The sequence below is a fragment of the Astyanax mexicanus genome, chromosome 10 (assembly GCF_023375975.1).
Source record: "Astyanax mexicanus isolate ESR-SI-001 chromosome 10, AstMex3_surface, whole genome shotgun sequence".
Taxonomy (NCBI): Eukaryota; Metazoa; Chordata; class Actinopteri; order Characiformes; family Acestrorhamphidae; genus Astyanax; species Astyanax mexicanus.
Window position 1 is genome coordinate 6,532,085 of NC_064417.1, and position 24,692 is coordinate 6,556,776.

The following is a 24,692-nucleotide window of genomic DNA, read 5'->3' on the forward strand; positions in this document are numbered from 1 at the left end:
TTTGGAGGAGCTTTATTTTTAATAGTACAAGTGATCACGCTAGTGTGTTCGACTGGTGAACGGTGTGTGTCTGTAAATTATGCACACCACACGTATCTAAATTTGAACTTTGCATTTTTTAATTACAGAGTCTAAAAAGAAGCAAGTGACAGCCATTAGCTCAATACTGAGATATTCTCTAGTTCACTGAGACCTATATATTTATATTTATATTCATATATGTATATATATATATATATATATAAATTTCATTTGTTCGAAATGTCATTGATATACTGTACGTGGAATACTGGCAAGAAAAAAATAGACCAAACAGTTTTCTTGAAGATTGTGTATTGCTTCTTAACCGATACCACATAGAATTTTTTGGCACACCACAGATCAGTTAAATGTCATAAAAATCTCAAATAGTTCTATAAATCTTTAAAATACTGTGCTGTTTCCTAAAATAAGATATATAGAGATGATTGATAACTCTAACTCCTCTAAGGTAGAGATAAGCAAACACGTTGCTGAATATCTTTCACTGCATACTTACACCGAACACCGTCTGGGTGCACTCGACCCGTCCATTCACATTCATTTTTTCCATATTCATATTCATATCTGTTACTATGACTTTTCCCTCAGTTCAAGCATAACCACAGTACTCAGAACTTAATGCAACCAAAGATGAAATGTATGAAGCTGCTGGCTGGTCAGTCAGTCCAAAAGCGACTGAAATGATGGTCCACCCTCGTTGATAACTCGTTTGAAGGCTTGAAAGGATGTATGATTTGTGTATGTATGGTCTGTTGCACAATGACTGGGTATTAAAACAAAGACAGACTGTATTGCATGATGCTCGGGTGCAGCTGATGCACAAAGAGTCGACCCAGGCTAATTCAATAAGACTGATTCAACTAATTGTACTATCAAATGGTGATTAGCTCTTTTATAGGCTATGTAAAGCTGCAAATGTGATGAGCAAATGTTCAAGCTAGATTTGGCCACCAAGGCAAATAAAATTAATAAAATAAAATAGAACATGACTTTCCTCACAAATGGAGGAAAGCAGGGAGCTTTAAGGGTCAGAAAGAGTGAAGGGCAGGGGGATGGGAAAGGGCGTTTAACACAACATACACTTTGTGGCGAATAGGAAAAGATAAGAAAGAATACAAAGCAGCACAGCAGGGGTGAGTACGCCGTAATCCAACTTAAAACATGCTTCAAGGTAGATAGATGGTCTGCGTTTTACATAAAGCAACAAATAAAAGAACCTCTGTCTCTCTCACTCGCTCTCGCGCTCACTCTCGCATTCAACTTCACAAAGCAACTCTAAAACATCCAGTAAACAATTGACCATTTTACAATTTGTGACAGTGATATGTATAGTTTGCGGAGGTTTTGTGTAACGCTCTAGTTGTGAATTAAATATCCAAATAATTTTTCTGAATGGGTTATAATAAATAATACGTTGTAAAATAAACAATTAATAAACAATCAATAATAGTATGCCTTCAGGAGACAAAAAAAGAAATAGTGTGCCTACAGAAACATAGATATGTTCAATTATATTTAAATAGAATATCCAAATAATAAATCTGAATGGGTAATAATAAAACATAAGTTAAATGACTGAATAAAATAATTATAACTGATGATATGCCTACAGTAGACAATGCAGTTAGGCCACTGGATGAATTATAGACTGTAGACTCTAGCAAATCACAAAGCTAATTGGTACAGAAACAACGCTGATGTTTCTCTAAAGGCAACTCTTCCACACTTCAGTCCTGATGCTCTCCTAAACCTCCCCTAAACCTCGTTCCTCACCTGACTTTATACTCCAATCAGTTTTTATTTGAATATTTGCCAAGCTAGTGTGATACTGAGACAATCTAGTGGCACAAAGGAAAACAGCTGGGAGATAATAAGATCTAAAAATACAGGAGGGAAAAAAGCAGTCTAGTCTAGTAGGAGTTCAGGAACCGAACAAAATGGCAGCAGTGCTGTTAGACCTCCTAACAATGTGGAAGACACTAAATATCAGTAGAAAGACTTGCGTAATTTCTCTTTTGACCCATTCAGACAAATATCTAAAAGTTAACCATAACCAAAAACAAGGAGATGGAAAAATGGCAAGAGACCTGCAGCTCGCTCTCAATGCACGTACAGAAAGGTGTGACTCCTGGTGTTTCTGGTGAGGATGCCTGTCCCAGGACCGTGAGCAATGTGAACTGAGGAACATCACGGCACCAAACGCACTCGCCTTACAGATCCGTCTACTTCCGAACTGTGAACGCGTAGAAGGAGGGCAAAAAAAAAAAAAAAGCACAATATTTCATAGGCAGCTGATAAACATACCATCCTTCCCTTTTTCCTGAAGAAATACTCTCTGGATAATCAGTCGTCTTAGCAAAGATAGAAAATGGTCGGCCAGCTCTGCTGGTATTCAGTGCATTCACGTCAGGCCCGAGTCCAAAGTAAAAGCCAAAGGAGAGAACGAACCGTCGGCCAGAGCGCGTGGACTCCACACAGCCGGTTGGCTTTGTCACGTCCCGTCAGTAGCTGGAGCTTCTGTGTACGAAGAGCTTTTGTGCTTGTGCCGGAACAAAGTCTTAGCGCCGAGTGTCAAAACTCTGGCGTTTTTAGTTTTCTTCAGAACGTGTGTCGCGTGTCTTTCCTTGGAGAAAAAATCCACCGCAGGCAATGATAAATAAGTGAACGAAATAAATAAGTGAACGGAATACAAAAAAAGATAGAGAGGAATGACCAGAACAAAGCTTTTATGAACAAAAGAAGGCTGTGACGTCCCCCGGCGAAGCCAAGCCCAGTCTCATCTGTCCAGGAGCAACTTGAGTGCCCGCTCAATGTTCATCCTGTGGCCGACGCGCGTCACCCCCAGGTCGATGAGGTCCTGCTTCTGTAGGCTGGGCAGGTGGCTGCCCTCGATGTCGTTGTCCATGAAGGCGTCTCTGTGCTCGGCCAGGTTGAGGCTCTCCAGCCAGTCGGCCACGTCCTGCTTGCTCCAGGCCAGCACGGGTTTGGTGGCGAAGGGCTTGTTGGAGGCGGCCTGGATGAGGGTGAGGGGCGAGGGGGAGCGGCTGCGGCCCGTGCCCAGGCTGAGGGGGGGCGTGGGCAGCCCGAACACGTCCGTCATGGTGGGGGAGGCGGCGGAGGCCGGGAGCGAGGACGAGGAGGCACAGCTCAGGCCCGAGTCCGGAGGGGACATGATGGGACTCGGGGCGCGGGGGTGCGGGTGGTGTGGGTGAGAGTGTGGCGGGAGTTGCGGGGGGTGTGACGGGTGCGGGGAGGAGGGCAAGCTGTTGGACTGCCGGCACGGCGAAGGGGAAGCAGGCACGTTCTGGCCGGACTGGGCGCTGAAGGAGACGGCGGTGTTCTGCTGGGTACCTGAGACAAGGGACACCACTGCGTCCGTATTTCTGCAGAAAAAAAGAGAGGAAAGAAAAAAAGAGAGAGAGAGAGCATGGAGAGAGGAAAATGGGGAAAGGGCGACAGGTCAGAGAAGGAGAGAAAGAGAAAGAGATAAAGAAAGTCAGCAAAATAAAGCAGCAGACCGTGAAAAGAAAAAAAGGCGACAACATCAAGAAGAAAAGGAGTCAGCAAAAACAAAAAGCACAGCAAGATGGGAAAAAAGCTGCTTTTGCAGAGACAGGAACCCTTTCATGTCCAAAAGTCTGTAGACACCTAATCATCCATTTGAGCTGTGTCTGAAATCAAGGGAATTAATAGCCACAACTCTTCTGGGAAGGCTTTACACAAAATGTGAAAACACTGCTGTAAGAAGTTTGATTGTAAAAGACCATATACTGACTGGACGATAACTTCATAAAGCTTTTGTTTGACTTCTGGTGCACGGAACTGACCTTTGACTTAGATGCACCCTAAAAAAAGCTGGATTCACTCATTGGAGGGTTTGTCTGGCCGTGTCTAAACATGAAGTATCATATCCATAACTATGTTTTTGGAATTAATTTTACAAGCCAGGAAAAAAAGACACTTAAAACAAATGTTCCTCAGCATCAGTGAACCGCCTAATTAAAAGTTAAACAGCATGAAACATAAAGCTTTTCAGCTCATCTACACAATTTATTGGGGCTTAACATCTGTTGGTTTATTGGGTAATCTGTAGAGTTGTTGCAGCTGTCTTACTCAGAGCTGGGTCTGCCAGTAATTTAAATTTGAATATTTCAGCCAGATCTAAACTTATTTAACATATTTACATTTAAAAACATTGAAAAATCCTGAAGAATGAAGCCACTGAAATGACACATTTTTGTTTGGGTGGAGGAACATGACTCTGGCCCCACCTCTTATCTAGCATTCTATAAATACCATCTACCTAGCTTACGCACCCTACGTCAACCCTTTAATTCTTATCTTTCCTTCCTGATTCTACTCATCAGAGAGTGATAAATTGCAGAAGCTACCTGAACTCCAGTCCAAAAATTCTCTTTAAATTATGGCATGATCTGAACTTGCAAACATAACATTTTCTAAACAGGTACAGAAGGTTCTCTCCTGACAGTGACAGTATAATAAGCAATCCATAAAACAAGCATGTCATAATAGAGTCTACAGCAACCTCAGCAACCCAGGAACTGATCTGTTGTTCCCTGTATATCCTGAGAGAGGTATGTGCATATAGGCACACTGTGCTAATACACCACTGTCAAATAATCCAAGGCAAACTACAAACACTCGCCGTGTTTCCAAATGCCAAACAAGGGCATTTCACATGTTGCTCCTTGCAATTTAACACTGCAAATCAAAGCACTGCATAACAAATAGTCTTTTTATAGCATCATCATTTTTATCCTCCCAGTTTTACAGCTTCTCGGGACACAGCAGCCTCCGTTCATCCTGCAACATGATGTATGCACCATGCAGACAGTAAATAACGAGCTTAGACCAGCCAGCACATGATCAAAACTGTGATAATATGCGCAAAGACAATATGCAAGGACATCTCTGATATCTCTGTAAAATTAAATACGACATCATCTCTTTTTCTTTAACCTCTGCATTGTTCAAGACACGGCAGAAACTGAACGATGCAAACGTGGGCTATTATCAAAATCTCTTTTTTTACACACCAAAAGACTTAATATGTCTCTTTGTTCAGTGACTCTTAGTTCTAGAATGGGCCATGTGCCTGAACTGTCAGGGCATTTTAGGGTCAGTTCTGTGGTCTGTAAATAACCAAAGCTTTTCATAATAAATGAGGCTCTAGTCTCAGGTCTGCAGTAGGAGGCAGCAGCAGTGCATCTGCGCCGAGGAGATATGCCCAATATAGGTACCCGACCCGAAGCACAAACGCACACACTTCAAGCTGCGCTGCTTTTTAAGACTAAGAACACTGAAACGCATTGGCACGGCGGAGATGTGCATGCGCCTCAGAATACGTCCGCCTTTGTCATCGGTAGGAAACTGACGTTGGCGCTGCCGTGTAAGGGGGCTTTTTAAACGGCTCTTGGGGGCAGTTTGTGTGATATGTTGTTGACTGAGTATTAAACGGTTAGTGTTTGAAATCAAACCAACACACACAAACACACCTCTCTCTCTGCTATGGTTCGGTCTGTGTTCATCACACTGACGTTGCTCATCTCGTCCTCAAGGCTGTTCTCATTATTAGGTTGCTAGGCAACTCTTTCTTTCACTGGCAGAGCACACACACTAATCTGGGTGGCTAAATGAATGTCTGTGTTACTGGGGCGAGAGCTGCTGGTGCTGGTGCTGGTGGTGGTGCAAACATACCTCGATCCAAAATGAGTCCTGCATCCTGTGGGAGAGTCTAACGCTTCTCCTGGCTTTGGTGCTTTGTCCTTGTTGACGTGTTGCAGGACCGAGTTCATTTCGGACATCCCCTGGGGCTTGGCCTCTGGGCCGTGGGGGTTTTTCAGATCCAGAGGTTCACCCCAGAGCTTTGAGGTTCTTTGTGTTGGAGTTTTCAGAGGCTCCGGTGGGGCGGTTCCGGGGGGTGGTGGTGGGACCGAGGAGGGCACCCTGAAAGAGCCCACGCTCTCCTCGTTCAAGGTGTCCTTATAAAGTGCATTGCTCTTGTTGACGGCGTGCTTAGCCTTCGGCTTGGGCAGGACCTGCGCCCTGTCCACCATAAAGGCTTGTCCATCTGCATAGACGGTGCAAGTGTCCAGGGTCTCTCCTCCTTCTGATGATAAAGTGGAGATGCTGGACACAGTGGAGACAGTGCTGGTGGTCTCCAGCTGGGGGTCTCCACTGCTCCGGCTGTCCACCTCGATGCCTGAGTCGATAATGGGCTCGTAGGGTTCCAGAGGCCCAGTTGGGAAGCTGGGAGGCGTGCAGTTTGTAAGGACTGTCGGTCTTTTAATCTCAGAGTTGCTTGCATTTAAGTGGGGGTAGTAGGGACCTAGGGAAGGTCTCCTTATGCCGTTGGCTTTCTGTTTCAGAAGCTCAGAGATTGCCCCTGCCTGATCTTCAGGAATATCAAAACTGTTAGCAAACTCTAATGGGGGAGGTAGGGGTTCACCGAATACAAACTCCTCATCAATGTCTACAGAGGCCAAAGGAGGTGGAGGGATACCAAAGGGAAGCTTGACTGGTTCATCTACAGAACTGATGGTGATAATGGTCTTTCCTTGCGGGGCAGTGGGCTTGCTAGGTGGAGGGTTAACAGGTGCTGGTTGGTTGGGATCGCGAAGTTCCCCTGGGGTGCTGTCCGGACAGATGTCCTCATCTCTCTCCCCCTCCGACAGGCTGTTTTCCTCTGATTTAGCGCCGTCTGTGGTATGGACCATTAGCAGCCCTGCAGACTTTTGCTGTGAGGTGTCCACAATGTCAATCAACATGTTCTTCTTCTCTTCCACCCTCTTCTCAGGCTTGCCCAAATCCAGTTGGTACTTTGACTCTGTCTCATACTTGGACTCAGTCATCTGTCTCCGCAAGCCTCCCCGTGGCCTGCCCATGGTGGCTGTGCTGGAGAAGCTCACATCCACATTGGACCGAAGCTTTGTGTCGATGAAGAGTGGCTTGTTGAGGTCCAGCTTGGATGGGTCACTCTTAAGCGGCAAAGGCTGAGATTGCTCCCTCATGGCCCGGTCTCTGGCAGCTAGTGCTAAGGCTAATGGGGAGTTGGGGTCCAGTGGCTTCCCAGTGATGGGGTGGACGTAGTTTCCACCACCTGAGCTGTAGGTCTTGTGAGCTGGCAGGCTGATTGGACTGTGTCCCGTGCGAGTGTTGAGAAGTTCCCGCACCATGGTGGGCTCTGGACTGTTGAAGTCTGTTACGTTGCCACCACCTCGTGGTATGCTTAGCAGAGATGAGGGAGGCGCCATGAGCCTTCTCAATCTTTCGTCACTGCTAAACATGCCCTCATCTATGGACTTGGAGTGTCGCAATCGTGGGGCAGGCGTTGGAGTTACATCCTCATCCCCAGCATCCGTGGATCTGAAAGATGGTGAGTTTCTGTGCACCTCAAGCCTCTTCTCCCTTGCCGAGCTGGAGACCATTGCAGTTGCAAAGGGGCTGCTTGTGTTGAGTCCGTCCTCTGGACGGAGCTGGCCTGTGTGCTCTGGTGTAGATGTCTCAATCTCCATACTGCTGCCTTGGCTGCTCTTGCCACTGCTGCTGGTGGAAGGTTCTTTGATGATGATGGTGGGAATGGGGATGGAGCAGGTTTTCTCTGGGCTGTCCTCTACATTGGACTGTTTCACCAGCATGCCCTTCCTCCTTGCAGGCTTATTTGGCACAAACAGGGCAGAATGACCTTTGCCAACATCTGAGTATGGGTTTTCGGGAATCTGGGCCCGGCGCATGTGAAGGCTCTGCTGGGCGGTTGGGCTGTTGCAAGCCTCAGAGTCGTACTGTTCAGGGCTGTCTCTGTAGAACATGCCCTGTTCTCTCCAGCCTGAACCGATGTTGGAGTCTCCTCCTCTTTCTGGGGGTGTGCTGTTTGTAGCAGGGGTTTGGGCGGTGAAGCCTGCTCGGATTGTGCCGTAACCACGCCCCGCAGGTGCAGGGCCACTGTTGTGGGGTGGAGATGGTGGAGAGATGGCTGGTGGAGGTGGAATGTCCTCTGATGTATCAGGCATTGACAGGCTTCTTGTGAATTTCAACATGGGAGGAGTGAGGAACTGTTTTTCTTCTTCCGTTACCCCTGTGGTTAGATAACAGGAGGCTTATCAGTTGGACAGCAACCATGCCAGTTAATAAAAGGCAAAGATGCAATTACATGGGTATAATGGTCACTCAGTATTCATTAATTGTTTTTGCATAACAGAAACATAAATCTGCCAAGAATGGTTTCCCTGTTTTTTTTTTTATCCTGATCCTTGTGCCCTGTCATTTTCCTGTAGATGTTTTATACAAGGTGGGAAATTAAAAATATTCTGAGACCAGGGTCCTGTCCTGTATATAGAGTATATAAAAAAGCATGTAAAAAGGGCATACCCCCAAAAACAAATCTGTACCAGAGTAATTTTATACATTTGCTACAGTTAGTTTGGGTTTCACGCTGCAGTTTGATAAGCCTGTCTAGGTGTTGTGCTAAATTCAGGCCACCCCCTTCACTGGAATTCAAATTCCATTGGCATTCAATTGCCAAACTTATGCACATTTGCGTCATGCAGCAAAATGAGTTTCACTATTAGATTCCTTTTACTTCTGTTTATATAAGTTTATATTACTCAAAAAGTCTGAACCATTTAGGAAAGGGCTGTTACACTACAGACAAACTGAATCATGGTTCAGTTCATTCGTAACAAGACCACCTCTTTTGATAGGACCAATTTTTTTGTCCTTTGATCTAGAGCGTGGTGTGTGGCACCATTCAAACCTGAAATTTTGGTTTGACTCAAACAAGGTAGATGTGAAAGCAGACCAAAAAAAGAAACAAAACCATACAACAAAGTATTGTAATAGTATTAGAAAATCTTGGTTTTAGATAACATGACTTACCTATGGAGGTCTGCCGGCGAATGGTTCCCTTTGGTACCCCCAGGTAAGGACCTTTAGGACTTCCAGTGACTGGCGGCGAGTCCACTGACACGTCCTGGCTATTGCACAGGGACTGCATAACCACACAGATTCATGTTTAAGGTGTAGGTAAAGGACTTCATTATCTGCAGTGGGTTAAAACAGAGCTGATTGTTTCAATGACTGTTTGATTTAATGATAACTGAATTACAACATTCGGAAAGCTACAAAAGGTAGTAATGATTTTTGAATAACTTTGAATTCCATATGGGATCATATATGTTCTTTGTGACTGCACAAATGTGTCAAATATCTATTACTGTGGGAGATACAGGGGTTGGACAGTGAAACTGAAACACCTGGTTTTAGACCACAATAATTTATTGTCCCGACAGACAGTTCTGGTGGAAACAGGAGAGTTGAGGTGCACATTGAATTCTGCCGTGATTTGATCAGCCGTGGTTTTATGTTTTTTGGATACATTTCGGGTTAGCACCCGAACATCCCTTTCAGACAGCTTCCTCTTACAGCGTCCACAGTTAATCCTGTTGGATGTGGTTGGTCCTTCTTGGTGGTTATGCTGACATTACCCTGGATATCGTGGCTCTTGATATATCACAAAGACTTGCTGTTTTGGTCACAGATGCGCCAGCAAGACGTGCACCAACAATTTGTCCTCTTTTGAACTCTGGTATGTCACCCATAATGTTGTGTGCATTGCAATATTTTGAGTAAAACTGTGCTCTTACCCTGCTAACTAAACCTTCACACTCTGCTCTTACTGGTGCAATGTGAAATTAACGAAGATTGGCCACCAGGCTGCTCCAATTTAGCCATGAAACCTCCCACACTAAAATGACAGGTGTTTCAGTTTTATTGTCCAACCCCTATACATTAGTTTTTATACATTTATGTACTGCAAAAAAGTCACATCAAGAAATAAGCTATAATAAAAAATACATGTATGCTTACATTCATTTCTGGGGCCACAGCGAAGCACCTGCTGGTAGGCCGCGGTTTAACAGCCGCCACCCTCACGTCCACGTTCGAGCTGTCCCACACGGGCTTCTGGGGAGGTACAACCTCCTCCACTTTATCTGCAAGACAATACCATACTTATTTTAGGCTCCAAGAAGCTACAGCTCACAAGAAGTATCAAAAAGTAAGCTATTATCCTCTCACAGGATCTACAGAATAAAAAAAATACCAAACCAAACCAAGCAAGAGAGAATAAGAAAGAGAGAGAGAGAGAGAGAGAAAGAGAGAAGGAGGAAACAGAGATAGAGATAGGTACATTGACACTGGTCAAGGTCAAAGCCGTGCAAGCTCTTCCTGATTCCATGGGAATCCTGCTCTGTTTCTCAGCGGCCACTGTGCAACATGCTAGCGTTAGCGTTTATTTTCAGACAGCTCCCATGCATGGGAAATGATTACTTAGGGTGACTTGAAAAACAATCCTCTTCTTCAGAGCCGCAATATCTGAAAGCTGATCATCTACACAGGAGCGGAGGAAAGGGAAGTTCAGTGTCTGATTTGCTGCCATCACATTTGTCAAGATTGTATCTGATTAGCCACACACACACACATACTCACATAAAGATACACTCTATCTCTCTCTCTCTCTCACACACACACACACACACCTAATTCTCTTCATTCTTAGCACTATGAGTCTGTAAATATTCAGGACTCAAATCCCTTTATACCTCTGAAGCAAAAAAGGGCTGATTTTAGCAGAAGTCGAAACTGACCACTCTGCAAATGTCGGTCTGTTTTAAATTCAGCGCACAGCTGAACATCTACAACAGCAAAGCAGGACAAGCTGGAATACAGCACTGTGCAAAAGTCAGAGATCACCAGTCACTTCATTTTATTTCAGACTGAAGAGCCATTATGAAATTTCAGGAGATATTTCTTACAAAATTTATATATAAACCAATATAAACCTACTTTTATAAGTAACGGCCAGAAGACTTGGAGTTTAAAACATGATCTGCAAGTTCGAAACATGCCATCAGCTTGTGAATATAAGAAAGGACAGTAAAGAGAGGAAGAAGAACTCATACGTTTCTGAACTGAATCAGTTCAGGTGGCTTCTGAGTTGAGACATTAAAAAGAAAAAAAAGAGGTCAAGGATTTGTAAAGAGATAGAGATGGTAAAGATGGTATTTTGTAGGACATTAATTTCAGAACTCCATTTAGAAATATTCCCAGCAGCCATTTAAGACCTAGTAGACCACAAACACTACCCCTAATCAGAAGAAAATCAGGACCACTTTTGTTTCAGATATGAAAACATCCACAGGTTTGTGTGCCCACAATTCCACTGTGGTTCTAAAAAGATGCTGAGTTGATTAAAACACTTTAGCTGCAGCAGTTCTGAAAACAATTGCATTTAACAATGGCACATTAGAGTCCAGACCTTAGTATCATTGAAAGATTTGAAAGATTTTGATGGATGACCTGGACAATGAGTAGAAAAGACTCTTTGACATGTGAGACTGATCTTTGGAGATGTGGAAATCTCAGATTTCTGAACACCCACCACCATGTTTAACAGATGAGGCTGTATGCTTGGAATTTTGGGCAGGAGGTGAAGACAACTCTCCCGGCAGATTTCTGCAGGAATATGGAAGTGAGTCTCCTTTAAACAATGAAAAAAAAATTGTACTAGAGGTAAAAAAAACAGATGCACTGAACTCTGAAACTCAAATAACTCTAAGTTTGTAAAGACATGACATGGCAAAGAAACCTTGTTGACTAAAACAAAACCTACAAGAACACTCTGTTCTTAGAATTAATTGATTAAATGTTGCATAGATGATGGTCGCATTTATTACAATATTCTGTCCTCCTTCTCCTTAAGAAATCTAAGCCTATTCCTTTCAATCAAAAAGACAGAATCATAAGGACTGCTTCTTTAAGCGCTTGTGAGACTAAAATATGAATAACTTGTACTTAAATGGCTGTTTTTGACTGGAAAAAAATAAGTATTTATTATAAATTAAGGTACTGCTTTCTGACGTCTGCACAGTGCTGTTTGTCTGCATTGTGAACTGGGTCCTATTTGATTTCATATGCTTGTTTAATGCAGTTGTGGTTCAGATAGTGGTTTTCCATGTAGCACCAGAATAATGCATGTCGAGCTACATTATAAAAACATGAGAGCAGGATGCCTGCTGCTGCCCTGCTGATCTGAGTGTAACATACAGAACCAGCTCAGCAGTAAAAGTGAAATATTTCATTATTTGTATTATTTGTATTTTTTTGCTGCTGCAGTTCTAACACTCACCAAGAGTGTAAGAACAAACGCCAACAGCTCTGCACTGAAAATATGGCATTACATTTTCCAGGTTGGAATGTTGCTATATTAGACATATGCAGTGTTATTTCCATGACAACACTGCATCGCAGGAATATTCAAAGCTGTAGAGGCCCGTGCACCTCGGAGGCCAGCCTAGAGAGTCAGCACATGCCCAGTGCTCACCAGGAAATCGCCTTTAAAATGACGTCTTTGAGAATACAACGGTTCTAATCTGCTGGGATTTGAGAGGGAATCACTGTTATGTCCAAGTGAAATAGATTTGCGGTGGAGGCCTCTTCACCGCAGGGAAATTCACGGAGCTTGCATTTTCTTGCATAACCCTCTTTAATAGAGAGGACAGGCTTATGAATAATGCATTTTTTTTCACGTTGCACTTGAATTATGTGGCTTGAAAATTCAGAGAGATTCAGGTCTGCAGAGCATTTGCTATGCTAACTTTTTCTTAAAGATCTAAAAACTTTATTCATTGAGAATTATGCTTTTTTTAAAACTGTAATTCTGTATATAAAAATAAATGTATAATAATACACAGTCAAATCAAAATATTATGACCACCTTTAATACCTGTAATACATTAACTGTCTATTTAATATAGGAAAACTGTGTAGTTCTATATTTAGACTTGGGCCCAATCTCATTTCTCTTTTGTACTCCTACCCTTTGTTTTAAAGTGTGATGGTACGTGTCCACTAGCACTTAATCCTCAATGTGTCCTATTCATTCCAATAGAGAGAGCTGCTGCATGCCACAGTGCATGCTACAGTTAAACGCAGCCCCACCTTCCAGTAAAAAAGTTCAGCAGAGCTCAACTTTATTCAAACAAATCTTTACACACATATGAAGGACTGCTTTTTTTAAACCCACTCCTGCGTGCTCATGCTTGTTTTAGTCCTGTTACTGCGCGCTCCCACCAAAAATTGCTTGTTTTAATCTCGCACCGCCCGCCACATGCACATTTCTGCTGCTCCTGTCTGCAGTCCTAATATGAATTCAATTTGTTATTCGAAATTTACTTAACTGCTTCCTTTTTCTTTTGCAGCTTTCCTTGAGTGCCAGTTTTTTTATACTCATTAAGTTCATTATAAAATTACATTTATTTGAGTTATTCTCAGTGCTGAATGCATTAATCAAGATTAAAGCATTGATTGCAGCCAGATCAAGAATCTTGTAGTAGAGGTGGATTTAGGCCTGTACACTGGATGTAGTCCTGCTTCCGCATCAGCTGGATTGATTAAACTCCCGTTCCCGCCAATAACAATTACATTTTGTCCCACACCGCAAGATATTCTGAGGAGTCCCGCGAGTCCCTGCAGACTTCTACCTCACACACATCACAGAAAAGAGGCTGAAAAGGTTGATTGAAAATCTTAAAATCTTAAACTTATAACTGCCTTCTTCTCTAGCTTCATTTAAATGAACAATTATTATTGCATTTTCACCTGGTTCTCCAGTGGTCAGGTATTAAGCCCTGGTATTGTTTGGGTACCATACTATTGAAGTACCATTCTCAGCACTGCAGTGACATTGACATGGTGGTGGTGTATTAGCAGTGTATGTTGTGTTGGTATGAATGGATCAAATACAGCAGTGCTGCTGGAGTTTTTAAACACTGTGTTTACTTATAGCGCTTTTCCAAAAAAAAGAACTCATTTCGGCTTTTAAGAACCCTGCTGCTTTTCAAAACGTCACATTATACTTGATCAACAGAGGGAGTTACACAGAGGCGGTGCTTCTGTGCAAACAGACACGCCCACAAATCCATGCTAAAGATCCTGTTATTACTCTCTTTTCCCTTGAAAAGCAATGTTCCTGGTTCTGGAACCTACTTTTGTTGGTGAAAATGTGGAAAACCAGTTCAAAAATAGGTTTGTGAACCAGACCAGTGCCGGTTCCATGTTGGTGGAAAAGGGGCATCACTGTCCACTTTATTAGACACTCCTACCTACTGTTGCTGCTCCACTTTGTTGATGTAAAGTCAGAGACAGAAGTCAGAAGACTAATGGCTCTATGTTTCTGGTTGGTGGTCTATTCTCAGTCCAGAAGTAATGCTGAAGTGTTTAAAAACTCCAGCAGCACTGCTGCAGTGTCAGATCTACTCATACCAGAACAACACACACTAACACCTCATACACCACCATCACCACCACCACGCCAGAGTCACTGCAGTGCTGAATGATGAGTGACCCACCCACCCATATAATAGCTGCTCTGTGGTGGTCTATCCTGTGGAGTCCTGACCATTGAAGAACAGGGTAAAAGACAGATAAAGAATGCAAATAGAAACAAATACAAGACTAAAGTCTGTAATTCTAGAACTGCAAAGTGCTCCTACATTGACAGAGAGATGATAAAATGGAGAGTGACAGTAGAAATAAGGAGGTGGTCATAATATTTTGATTTGTCTGTGTTTTTATTTGTGTTTATTATACAGTTCTGGAACAAAATAAGAGACCAATTCAGTTTCTGAATCAGTTTCTCTGATTTTGCTATTTATATGTATAAGTATAAGTAAAACTATAAACTACAGACAACATTTCTTCCAAATTCCAAATAAAAATATTGTCATTAAAGCATTTATTTGCAGAAAATGAGAAATGGCCAAAATAAGAAAAAAGATGCAGAGATTTCAGACCTCAAATAATGCAAAGAAAACAAACCCTGGTTTTTAATCACAGTTTTCATGCATCTTGGCATTTCCTCCTCCACCAGTCTTACACACTGCTTTTGGATAACTTTATGCCTTTACTCCTGGTGCAACAATTCAAGCAGTTCAGCTTGGTTTGATGGCTTGTGATCATCTATCTTCCTCTTGATTATGTTCCAGAGGGTTTCAATTTGGTAAAATCAAAGAAACTCATCATTTTAAGTGGTCTTTTATTTTTTTTTTCCAGAGCTGTATACACATATTGCAATCTTCATAATGTGATCAACCAATTACATCTAGTGTCAAAAACGTAAAACCAAAAGTTACAGTGCTTGTAGTGTATATTTACACCGTGTGTGAGTGTGCGTGTGCGTGTGTTTAATGAAACATGGCTATTGAAACTCACCCTTCTTTTTCCTCAAAGTGGCTTTAACATAAAAGAATACTCAGCTTTATTCATGAATGAATATTCACACATAATTTACATCAAAGAAGGGGGAAATCAAAGCAGAGGAAAGCACTTTGTGTTCCTCCCCATGGCATTGACCTGGGTAAAATGTAATGCCATATCACAGTGAGCACGGTTACTAAAACGGCACCTTCATGCAACAGTCGGTTCTAGACAAGGAGAACCAGACAGGACAGAATTAACAACAGTAGGACATGAGGAACATGACATAACTTAAAACACCGTACAGTTGTATGTGAAGGTTTGGGCAAACCTGGCCTAGTGACACGTTTGTTTCACATATTTGTATTCTTGTATTTATACCTTGTACCGACACATTTTCTGCGTAAACTCAACCGTTGAAACTGATCAAAAATTAAATAATTAATAACCGCAAATATGGGAGGATAGCACAGCATATCCAACTTGTGGTATGGAAGTATGGAATGTTATTAAAAAAGGTGGTAACACTTTACTTGGATGGTCCATTTAATGGTCTCTTTGATGCTCAACTGACATTCAACTAACATTCAACTACATGTCTATTAAATGCAAATGAACTAAAAGGTGAAAGTAAATGATTCTCTATTGAATATAACCCTGCATTCAACTCTAATCCAAACACTAATCTTAATATTTTAGGATTGGGTTTAGGGTTAGATTTTAGGATTAGGTTAAGGTTAGGGTAAGGGTTAGGTGTAGGGTTTGATTTTATGGTTGATTAAGGGTTAAGGTTAGGGTTAGGTGTAGGGTTTGATTTTAGGGTTGATTAAGGGTTAAGGTTTAGGGTTAGTTGTATGGTTAGGTTTTATTTTGAATCATTTACATTCAACATAGGGTTAAGTTAAATTTAATGGACATTCAATTCAGTGTTAGTTGAATGTCAGTTGAGCCATAAAATGGACCATCCAAGTAAAGTGTTACCAAAAAGTTAGTTCAGGGGAACTGTGGAGGGCAAGATGTTATCTGGAAGACCAAGTAAGCTCTTAGAAAGAGCTGTTTGCTCAGTATGCTGGTAAGAAAGGCGAATCTTAACCCTCAAATGACTGTCAAAACAGACTCTAAAAGTTTTTTTATGGTCTTAACAACAGGATATTTATCCAAAAAATATGATTTGAAATCCCCTGATCTTAACCTGATGAACTGAGACGCTGATTTGAGGTGATTTAATTGGGATATGCTGGAGCTTCACAGCGTGAAGGAAAAGCAGCAGCTATTGTTCAGCACCTCCAGAAACTCCTTCAAGACGCTGAGAAAACTATTCCAGGTGACTCTCCCTCATGAAGACACTGAGATTAAAATACCAAGAGTGTGCAGATCTGTCCTCAAAGATAAATGTGCTACTTAGAAGAATCTAAAGTATAAAACATATTCTGGTTTGTTCAATGATTTCTGTTTACTGTATAGCTTAAATATACACTTTTATATTAAATTTACAATGTAAAATATCATAAAAACCAGAAAGAAAACAGACTAATTGAGAAGAGATGTGTCTGATCTTTTGAATGGTACTGTATAGTTACTCTGATTTCTTTTGCTTTTCATAACTTTCACACTTTTTCATAAAGAAGGACATGACTTGTGTAACCCAATATGTTTTTCCATTATCTGAAACTGTAAATGTGCATTTTAGACAACTGACTAAGTCAGATTTTTCTACAGTTATTAGGTGCATTTCAACAATATCAAAACAGCATACTGTGCATTATGGTTTGCCAAACATGATTTCTAATTATGTGTAAAATGTGTCACTTGGCCAAGAGTACCCAAACTTTTTCATACGACTGTACTCTTCACAAAGGGCTGCATAGATTTTTTCTTTCGCTAACTCAGTGGTAAGTCTGCGTATTTCTGTTCCCCAGATCAGTCTGATCATATACAATTATCATCACGGGAACCCAGTGCTGATGCTTTCCAGCTATCTAACAGAAATCACAGAGCGGAACCTTCCAGACTGGGTCAGCTCAGGTGAAACTGGAGCTATCTGGCTATGAATACGGTGCTGCTGCGCTGTTCTGCCCTCAGTCGTGACATCTGACTCTGAAACACAGCCCGGTCTATAAAAAAATCCATCATGAGACCCAGTAAAACAATACAGAGCATTTCTGATAAACACACATTACACACAACCAAATACAGACTCCATAACTCTCTAATAACTCTAATTCTCTAACCTAAGACTCCAGAAACCACACATACACACACACACACACACTCAACAGAGGAAGAAGCATGCCATAGGATTATAAAGAAGGAAGAGAAATGAGTACATCATACCTTTATCCACTTTTTCACCCAAAGTGAAGAGACATGAAAGAAGAAAAATAAAAAAAAATATTAACAAATATTATCAAATCCATCATTATTCATCCTATTACAGTACTGACGACATAAACCAGAGATGCGTCAGCAAACACTGAATGAGACGCAGCGTTTGCTTCTTCGCAGAGGAACATTTCTCATTATCCGAGGTTAAATGGGGCCAGAGCTCCAGCACTTTTGATTCTTGTGAAGGCCAATCACAGCAGAGCTCTGGTACTCTGCATTCTGACGGAAGTATAAATTGTTTCTGATATAATCTTTGTTAAACTGCGCTAATGTGACAAATCGCGCTGACATATACTCTAAACTGTTTTGCGCACCCTTGGTCATCGTGCCCTTGTGCCACTTAAGTTCCTTCTTACCACCCAACTAATAGTTCTGATGATCGTTAAAATCAGGTGAATACTTATTTATCCTTTTTCAGTCTTTACTGGATTTTCTTTATAATTTTGTTTCTATTTTTTTTCCCATTTCCCCCCCAAATTACAGGGCCAATTACCTAACCCAACGTCTCCAGTGTGCTCGTAGGAAAGTGCAGCGACTCATCTCTGATACATCAGCTCACAGACGCCTTGTGCTGATCGACATCACCCTTTGGAGTGATGTGGGGAAAAAGAGAGCAAAGAGGTTCATTGTGCTCTCTCAGAGCTCCGGCAGCCGATGGCAAGCTGCATGACCAGCATTCGAACCAGCATCTCCTGATCATAGTGGCAGCGCTTAGCCTGCTGGACCACTTGAAGCCCTTTTACTGAATTTTTAAAGACGGTCATATACCCTGATGTATAAATGTCATGCCAAAACAGTGTACCTCCATTTTTTGTCATTTTCCCTTTTAGGTATAATGTGAATATGGCTTTTATGATCAATGGAAATGCTCCAAAATGACTATAATTAAATCTTACATTAAAAGTTGCCATTTTGAAGATACATGGTATTATAACAGGTACAGTACATAGTTTAAGAAAGTTCTTTTTTCTAATTTGATATTTCAGAGATACACATACAGTATCAGTCAAATGTTTGGACATCGTAAATTCAGTGTTTTTTTATTATTTTAAATTGTTTTGCATTGTAGATTAAACATTTGCTAAATTCATCCAAACTATGGAATTATTTAGTAAATAAAAAAATGTTAAACAAACCAGAATATATTTTATATTTTATATTTGCTTAGATGACAGCTTTGCACAATTCTTCTTGCCCTCTTAATGTGTTTGAGGGCATCAGTTGTAAAATTGTGAAGAGGTAGAGTTACAGGTATACAGTGAATAGCCCTATATGAGTAATGTTCCAATTCATATTTTGACAAGATCTAATCAATTAAGTAAAGATAAGAAAATACATTAAGAAATGAAGGTTAACAGTATCGTATCTAGAGTATATAATGATGAAACTAGCTCTCATCAGGACCGCCCCAGCAAGAAGAGGAAGAGCAAGAGTTTACTCTGTTACACAGGATTAAAGTTACCTGCCTCAGAAACTGCATGTTAACAGCTTCCAAGATAAAAGGTCATCTAAATGCTTCACAGAGTATTTTGGTTTGTTTAACACTTTTAAGTTACTACATGATTCCTTATGTGTTCCTTCACAGTCTGGATGACTAGGAAAATAAATAAAATAAAACACTGAATGAGAAGATGTGTCTAAACCTTTGACTGGTACTGTAAATATATACATCACATTATTAGGAAAAATGAATTTGAAGGTTTGAAGGTTCTGTTAGCATGGTGTGTTAGTGCATGGTGCTTACCTAGGTCTTCCAGTTCTGAGGTCATGGATTTGGAGCGTGTGGAGAGAGCGGTGGAGGGAGCTCTCCTGGGTGGTGGAGGAGCTACAGCAGCAAATACAGAGCAAATGATGCACTTAGCTTAGCCACGAGCTAGCTAGCATTCTCTGTTTCACAGAGGCACTCACAACAGACTCAAATTAGCAACTCTGAAATGAAACTGAGTTAAAGTGATGGTGTGCCTTTGAGCAAAGAGAGAAACACACAGCCTATAGAAATGTATCTTATTTACGGATTAGTAACAGTCAGAGGTGAAAAAGTACTGAAAAATTGTAATTATGTAATTTTGGATTGTAATTGTTATTGCCTCATTATTCCACGCGCGACAGACAATTTTTTTTTTTTTTTTGTCCTCCAGCATTTTTTTTACTCAGTAATTGGAAATTTTCCAATGTAGCAAAGTAAATTACTTTGTCAAAATGTACTTGAGTAAAAGTAAAATTACCTATTTTAAAAACTACTTTAAAAATTACAAATTACTCATAAAATCTACTCAATTACAGTAACTTGAGCAAATGTAATTCATTACTTTCCACCTCTGGTAACAGTTAGTAACAGTTAGTAGAATTGAATTTTTAAAACTACATTAAGCTTAATGAGCAATGAGCAATGGTTATTAATATGAGAGATATGAGCTGTTAATAACACTACAATTATATCTTCAGTGCTGCTAGGTAAAATAATGTAACTCACTGAATCAATTAAACCACTTAATAAGTTTACCTTTCTTTCGAGACTTATCATCAGGGTCCAGATTCCTGCTGACCGTCACCACTTTGATGATCAGATGATTGCCCCCGTGTCGGATCATGTTAACCACCTGTTTGTGGCCCACCTTGACCACGTTGTCCTGGTTAACCTGATAAAGAAAAGATAATCAAAGCTGTAAATCTGCTCAACATTCACAGCATAAGGGACGCACTCTGGACGGGTTCATACGCTGCATTTGTATTCCCTGAAAAGAGATTATGTGGTCATTAGCATATCATTAAGAGGCCAAGCATGAGTGGCGTGTCAGTACAGTTTTAGACATAATTATGTTTGGGCCAGACATCGCATCTGACTAAAAAACACTAGCACTTTCATTACCTGGTGTTTTTTGTTCATGTGTAATCATCAACTCACTGTACAGGGTTGCCAGATCCAACAAAAATATCTAGCCCAAAGTCAGTCTAAAACCCACCCTTCAGAAGATTAACCTAGCCCGAAATATACTGTATGTTTGTCTCACCTTCGAAGCAAATGGCAAAACAAAACAACTATAAGTGTATGATTTAGAAATTAGTTTTTAAAGGATTTATTATCAATATTGCTGTTTACCTTTAAGTCATTAATACAATTGTAACATTAGTGTTCTATTAGGGCTTTATCTTATAACAGTTTTATATCCCATTCAGAAACATTTAACAGTAACATAATTAGCAAAAAAAAAAAAAAAAAACTTTTACTTACTCTTTCTCTTTAACAATTTTTTCATTGCCTGGTGATTTCTGGTTACATTGTGACTTTTTTTTTTTTTTGGCGGCCGCAGTAATTTTTAAAAGTAGCAAATTAGCAACTCTGAAATGAAACTAAATTAAAGTGATGGTGTGCCTTTGAGCAAAGAGAGAAACACACAGCCTATAGAAATGTATCTTATTTACGGATTAATAACAGTTAGTAACAGTTAGTAGAACTGATTTTTTTATACTACATTCCTACATTCCTATTTTTAAAAGTAGCCCAAAAGTGTTTTTTCAAATAAGCCCAATTTGGTGGAAAAAAACTGAACCTGGCAACTCTGTTACTGTATGTCTTCTTTCTCTGATATTTCTACTATTGCTAGCCACCATTTACAATATCTATTAGAATAATACTTGAACATATGGACTATTTGAATAAAACACTTTGTAGTAAAACTGCTTTGTAGGTATTACTAACCCTACTTTTAATTTTCTCTATTTCTCTAACCATACATCTAGTCTTAACCCTAACCTGGTTCTCCCATATTTCAGGGAGTATAAGGAGCATCATATTATAATTTTCACTATTAATCACCATCTATTTTGTGGTCTATTTTCATACATTAGGCGCACCGAATTGTAAAGGCGCATTTTAAACGAGTAAACAAAACTGTAATTCTTTAAAAAAAGAACATTTTCTTTCAAAGTTAAACAAGCGCCGGATGTTACACAGATTTCTCTCCACAAAACTGTTTATTTGGGTAAGTAAAGTGCTTCTGTATGTTTACAGTAAACTTAGATTTCCAATACTTTCAACATTGCAGTTAGCAGCAGCGCTAGCCTTAGTTAGCTAAGTGTTCCAGTAAGCCAGGACGTAGGTAAGCCAGCTAGCGTTTCGTCCCACATAGCTTTTTTAACATGGTAAATACCAAGGCTGCAGTCCGATAATACTCACCTCTAAACAATGAAAGAGCTAGCGCTGCAGTTAGCAGCTAATGCTAATGCTGCTCCAACCTCGGTACTGGAGAAAAACACCTTAACATTACTTTAACATTAACCTAAATCTAACCCTTACCTTAATCCTAAACCTAGCTCTGGTCATAATTCTAACTCTAACATTAACCTTACATTAACCTCAAACCTAAATCTAACCCTTCCCCTTTCCTAATTCTAAGCCTTACCTTAACATTAACCCAAAAGCTAAATCTAAGCCATAGCCTGGTCCTACACCTTGCCCTGATCTTAAACCTTAGCTCAACCTCAACCTCAAACCTATATTTAACCTTCATCCTAATTGTAACCCCTTTCTTAACATTAAACTCAATCTAAAACCTCAACCTAACCCTTGCCCTGGTTCTAAACCCTGCCTTAGTATTCATTCTAACCCTTACCTTAACCTCAAACTAAAAACTAAACCTATCTCAACTAAATCTACCCCATACCCTAGTCCTTAATTTAGCCTTGATCCAAAATCTTAAATCAACATCAAACTAAAAGCTAAATCTAACCCTTATGCTGGTTTTAAACCTATATTTGGTTCTACTCTTTCCCTTAACCTAACCCTAACCCTAAGTTGGTCCTAAAGCTAGCCCTGGTCCTAATCCTAAAAAACAGCATAAATCTATTCAATCTAATAAGACAAACAGAAACTGAACAGCACAACTGGTCAAAACCACTCAAAATAATGAATACATTATAATACTTTATTTACATCTAATCATTTGAATCAGCCAGAGATTCAGAAAAATCTACAGAATTTCCCTTTAAATAGTCTGTAAAGGATGTTTTTTTTAAAGTTAATAATGCATCTTGTCGAAGGAACAGCGTGCCATGTAACAGCATGAATGTCCATTTCATAAGAGCACTCTTATTCTAACTGAGGGTAGAGTGCTCACATTTAGCTTGCAATTGCCACAGAAATCACTCTGTAATCATGAAAAAATAACTCAGCAGCACACTTGTCCTAGTACCCCCCTGCTGATGTGGCAGTGCCTTGCCATGTGAAACACACAAGGCCCTGGATACTGAGGCGTAATTCAGGCTGGGGCGCTGCGCTACCTGACAGCAGTTTTTGGACACGCTCTGAAAGGAGCCGCCCATCCACACCCATTCTAATTATTCTCCAAACATCACCGGTCCCACCGAGAGCCATCAATAACCGAGCAGACAAGCAGCTGTGAAGGCGAGATCAATCTTGTTGGTTTAAACTTTAAGTGGGGGCTTTTAATCTTCCGACAAATTGTTACTGTCCAGCAGCCATGCAGAAAAGGGAGGGAAATTCTGCCAGAGGTGTTAAATATCGATAAATACACATCTATTACAAACTACACACACTATTTCATCTACTGCATACAACAGGGGAATGAAAAAACTAAAAACGGAAACATTGACAGCGACAGCAGAAATGTCAATGTTATGGTCACTAAATCTAGACAGACAAGTTTCTGAGCACAGGCTCAGAATAAACATGTTTTGCTCCTGAGCTCCCCATAAATCTAGAAAGTCTAGTTCACTACTACTACATTTACACTACTGCTACTAATAAATACAAATCACTCTATGAATACCTTTCCATGGGCAGCTGTACACATGCATTTGTTGACAAGCTAAGAGATACAGAAACAGCGTCTGAAAAAAGTGAGTTATATTACAGATTTCTCCACAAATATGGCTATACACAGCGATACGCAATTCAGGAGTAAGGTCTTTGGAGCTTCAATAAAGGTCCTAGTTAAACGTCCCAGTAGCACAGTTCTGGTTGTAAAAGAGACGCCATTATTCTTATAACAGTCAGTGTAGCATCAACAATTAAAAAAAAAAAAAAATGAAATGCTGAAACAGCAGACCTATATCTCAGAATAAGTACACTGATTTATTAACTACACTCTAAAAAAACAGAGGTACGACATGAGTACTTTTTTGTACTCAAAGGTACACTCTTCATAATTGTCCCCTCAAAGGTACAATATTGGTCTTTACAGGGTCAGATTTGTTCCCTCTGAAGTACAAAGTCTTTTCTATAAGCAAAAAGTACGAATTTGTCCCATTTAACCTGCAGCCAAAGGGTACATTCAGTATTCTGTATCACTTTACTAATAAACGGTAATATTTTAATTTCACATTTTTTATTTGAAAGCCAGACAGTTTTGGATCATCAAGTTTTTGAGCCATATTTAGTTGATGATGATGTTTATAATCTTTATAATCTTTATTGGCACAAAAACCATGGGTACAAAAAAGGACTTTCACTGAAAGGTACTTTTTTGTACCTCAATATAAAGTACAGCCCCAGAGACAAGCTTTGTACTTTTTTTTTTTAAGTACAAATCTGTACTTACTTTTCTTAGTGTGTAAATATAGGTCAAAATATTGTGGAAGATTTGTGCACAAATACAGTGATATATTGTGAATGAACCAATGCTAATTTCTAATCTACCGAATGTTGCTTATTCTATTTGCAGATTTCAGTGATTTCAAAAGTCAGTTCTTAAAAACTGTATAGAAATGCTGTACAGGATGTTGTACAGGATTCATGCCACAGTTTCAGTCCAGTTGTAGTCCCGTTCACAATATCTTTGGATACATAAATTTGATCAGTTTCTATTTCTGAATAAATTATATCAGTTTCTATTTCTATGTGTCCGTTAATTACAAAATTCTCAAAATCACTTTACATTCTCGTTTAAGCTGTAGCCATTGCTGAAACAAATGTACAAATAAACACACACACACAACATGGCTAGCATGACTCTAGCATGACTAGAGACAGT

At 40.3% G+C, this 24,692-nt stretch overlaps 1 protein-coding gene across 1 annotated transcript in view; it reads right to left on the reverse strand.

The window, feature by feature from the left end:
• Positions 1 to 316: 316 nt before the first annotated feature.
• shank2b (SH3 and multiple ankyrin repeat domains 2b) overlaps positions 317 to 24,692 on the reverse strand; it is a 204,809-nt gene continuing 180,433 nt past the window's right edge. Inside the window, exons 19-27 of the mRNA XM_022683849.2 lie at positions 20,204 to 20,339; positions 19,445 to 19,525; positions 17,650 to 17,658; positions 15,331 to 15,351; positions 10,390 to 10,449; positions 9,928 to 10,052; positions 8,938 to 9,049; positions 5,761 to 8,137; positions 317 to 3,425 (exon numbers count right to left, since the gene is read on the reverse strand). Of these exons, the coding sequence (XP_022539570.2) occupies positions 2,819 to 3,425; positions 5,761 to 8,137; positions 8,938 to 9,049; positions 9,928 to 10,052; positions 10,390 to 10,449; positions 15,331 to 15,351; positions 17,650 to 17,658; positions 19,445 to 19,525; positions 20,204 to 20,339 (3,528 nt within the window). The 3' untranslated portion in view covers positions 317 to 2,818. The remainder of the gene's footprint in view (positions 3,426 to 5,760; positions 8,138 to 8,937; positions 9,050 to 9,927; positions 10,053 to 10,389; positions 10,450 to 15,330; positions 15,352 to 17,649; positions 17,659 to 19,444; positions 19,526 to 20,203; positions 20,340 to 24,692) is intronic.